This window comes from Antrostomus carolinensis, unplaced genomic scaffold (assembly GCF_000700745.2).
Source record: "Antrostomus carolinensis isolate BGI_N321 unplaced genomic scaffold, ASM70074v2 scaffold31445, whole genome shotgun sequence".
Taxonomy (NCBI): Eukaryota; Metazoa; Chordata; class Aves; order Caprimulgiformes; family Caprimulgidae; genus Antrostomus; species Antrostomus carolinensis.
The window spans coordinates 1-3,381 of NW_010314813.1; the positions used below are offsets into that span (position 1 = coordinate 1).

The 3,381-nt window shown below is 41.6% G+C and overlaps 1 protein-coding gene across 1 annotated transcript; it reads left to right on the plus strand.

Moving 5' to 3' along the window:
- The first annotated feature begins 496 nt into the window (after positions 1–496).
- TMEM69 (transmembrane protein 69) lies at positions 497–1,770 on the plus strand. The gene is made up of 2 exons (XM_010167777.1): positions 497–541; positions 1,039–1,770. Exons 1-2 carry the CDS (start codon positions 497–499, stop codon positions 1,768–1,770), a joined length of 777 nt encoding a protein of 258 aa, XP_010166079.1.
- Positions 1,771–3,381: the final 1,611 nt, after the last annotated feature.

Consider the following 3,381-nt stretch of genomic DNA (forward strand, 5'->3'; position numbering starts at 1 on the left):
CGCCCCGCTTCCCCGGAGCAGCCGGAGCGTGAACCGGGGAGTCAGGTCCAGCGGCGAGCTGCTCACCTGCCCGGTTGGTTTTATCCACCCCAGGTCGCTTATCTGCAGTTTGGGGTGGGAGGAAGTTTCCGTGCTCACGGACTGTGTTTTCCACCTGTAAGGAACCGGTCGTTTGTCGGCTGCCCGTGAGAAGGAGATGACCCATCAGCATCGCCTGATTCCCAGTGCGGGGTTCTTTAACTAGAAATTGTTCTTTTCACGGTATTACAACTTTAGAACCTCAGTTTACAGAGCTACCAGAAACAACATACCCTGTGGTGGGTAAGTAAGGATTGAGTATGTAAAACGTTTGTTTTTAAATAGAGATCTGTGGGTCTCACATCTGACAAACAAGCCTGGACCCTGACTGAACTTTGGACATAACCCAAACTCAGCTGTTCATCGGATTCAGACCTTCTCCTGAATTTTTCTGTTTTAGGGCCTTGATAAAGCAAATATGTTTCCTCTCATACAACGATGCTGCTTCCACACACCTTTCAAAGTAAGTTTCTGCAGCTGCCTTTGCTGTTTATATTTCTTTAAAAGTAAAATAGAAAAATGTATGTTTTTTTGTCTAAAGGTCTTTTTTTCCTCTTTTCTTTTTGATGGAGTGGTGAGGGGATAGTAGCTGGTTCCTGGGGTGACCTTGTCCTACTTCTGTAATAATTTCATACTCTACTGTGAAAAGGACTGATACATAATGCCTCAAGAATGCATGCATGGGTGGGAGGATAGGTGGATACACAAACCTGCTGTAGTGAGTAAGGTTTGCTTATTCACTGCAAAGAGCCTGGTTGCTCTTCATCAGCTAGGTTGTGAAAGCTGCATCAGTTGGCTTGATTAGTTAAGGTAAAAACACTAGAAAACCAAGAGGAGGGGCAGCTGTGATATGACCTGACTTGAAAAGCTAATTGGTAGCACATTTCATAGGTAGTTTAGGTAACTGTAGAACTGTAAGCCTGTATTGTAAGGTGTTGAGAACAAGTTTTACAATTGCAGCTCCAGACGTTAACTGGTCCCAGACTACTACTGCGATATGGAAAGAATAAGACAACTTGCTCTTCTCTCAGCCTCTGTCTGCGGAGAGATGTGTGTCTTCTCTCAAGATCTCCACACCTCAGCCCACCATCAGTATATGCAACTAAACTCCAGGCTTTTCATACCTCTCTTCCCTTCTTCAAGAAGAAAACCCCCAAGGAATCTGAGACCAAAGACTTGGGCATATTGAAACAAAGTATGAAATCACTAAAGGATTCTCCAAAGCCAGCCCTCTACTTAAGCCTTGCAGGGCTAATTCCGTTTGTTTCTGTGCCACTGCCAATGGCCATCCAAGGGACCTACTACCCAGAGCTGGCGTTTGCTCAGATTCTGTATGGTGCTGTAACAGTCTCTTTCCTAGGAGGAATGAGGTGGGGGTTTGCTCTTCCAGAAGACAGCCCGGCCAAGCCAGACTGGCTGAATCTGGCTAACAGTACAGTTCCTCCTCTACTTGCCTGGCAAGCCTTGCTTTTTAAAGATGTCACTCATGGTGCAGTAATGCTAATAATGGCTTTAGGGATAGCACTACATTATGATGTTTCCCTTCTTCCTCCTTATCCTAGGTGGTTTAAAGTACTGAGGGTAGTGGGAACGATAGTGATGGTATTATCGCTATTAGCTACTGCGGCACTGAAGACTTTTTCAGAGCAGCAGTTAAGTAACAGCAGAAATAAATGGCAGAACACAAAATAATAAATAGAGGAAAAAGCTTATTTATCTGCCAATAAGGTATCTGTATTGAGTTCCAGGGGAAATAAAAATTTATTTGTGCTTAGAAGTCATAAGACAGCAGTGATCAAGATGTTTATTTTTGAAGTAAAAAACTTAGCAAGTTTAATAAGGAAAGATTGTAATACTGAGAACTTCCAAGGCAGGCATGAGTCTGTCCTTATCTGCAGAAGAAAGCCTGACTCTTGAATGAGATATTACTGTCATATGAATTTAAAATGGAGGAATTGAAATGACATGAGTATGAATTGCTCTATGCTGAATTATTAAAGTATCTGGCTTAACTATAATGTGTGATAATGTTCTGTGGTAGGAAGAACAACTGTCATAAACAGTAACAAGGTGAGAGTTCTTCTAGCTTAAAGAAGCAGCAGAGAAATATGTAGAAGTACTTACATGTTCAGTTCCTATTTTGTGGAAATGTAAAAACAAAAAACCCAACAAAACTCAGTGAAAAAGGACAGAGAAAAGATGCTGAGAATGCTATGTGATTAAGTGCTAGTCAGGTAAGAACAGATAGGTGAGGTTTGTTTGCAGTGGCAAACCAAGGTCAGCACTCACCTAAAATACATCATCCAGCTGCTGTGATGGAGTGGGGAAAGCCAGAAGGGGAAGCTTTGTATCCTTGACAAGGTGCCACAAGAGACAAGTTAACTTCTTACCCAGGCTTACTTAAATAATAATAATAAAAAAAAGATACCTGGGCCATCTGTTCCCAGGTTTTGTTTGGACTGAGAGCTGCCTAGCCAAGGCAGCTGCATGCAACATAGCCCTAAAGATCTGTCATACTCCTAAATTAAAGTACTGTCAAATGATGATACAGCACCTGGACTTGATTGCTGGCACTAGGGGATCAGATAATGGGATTGAAAGTAGTTTGTGTTTTCTCTTTCCTCAAAACTCATTTTATTTGAGCACCTGGAGCAGGTACAAATGGACTTGTCGCCTGCAAAGCCTCCATGACGGGTCAGTTATTGAAAACCCCGCAGGAGCGTATGCTCTTTGTACTGAAGTCTTCCTAACACAGCATTTAGGGGAAGAAGTTACAGTGTAAGTCACATAGATTTTCTTTTCTAGCCTCAGCTATCTCAAGCAGTATACAAAATTGTATGTGGGCATATTCACTGTAGGCTTTTTATCTTAAGTATCTTTAAGTACAGTATAAGATGCGATGCTAAAGCTGAAAGGTGACATCCACACACAGTCTTAGGACCAGTTTGGAGAATAGTGATGGTTCTCTTCAGTTCTTTATTGTTGTTCTGTACAGAATAAAGAACATACTGTCACTTAAAATTTGTTATCTGTTCACTCTGCAAAGAACAGATGTTTAAGAAACCTGCCTATCTTGAAGATAGAGCCATCTTCTTACATGATACTGCTGCAACAGCAATATCATGTTAGCCTGTTAACCTTCACACGTTAACAGCATCATACCTCTGAAACAGCCATGTATTTCAGTGCTCTCTCATATAAAGGAAGTAAAATTGAGTTTGTAAATGAAAACAATTCTTTCTTACTTAGACATGTCCTTTTTTAAGATGGGTCCAGAGTAGAGTACTGCCTTTGGCTTGATTC

Coding starts and splice junctions, on each gene's coding strand:
- TMEM69 (XM_010167777.1), top strand. CDS start 497: ATGTTTCCTCTCATACAACGATGCTGCTTCCACACACCTTTCAAA. Junction 542..1,038: donor GCTTCCACACACCTTTCAAA/GTAAGTTTCTGC, acceptor TTACAATTGCAG/CTCCAGACGTTAACTGGTCC.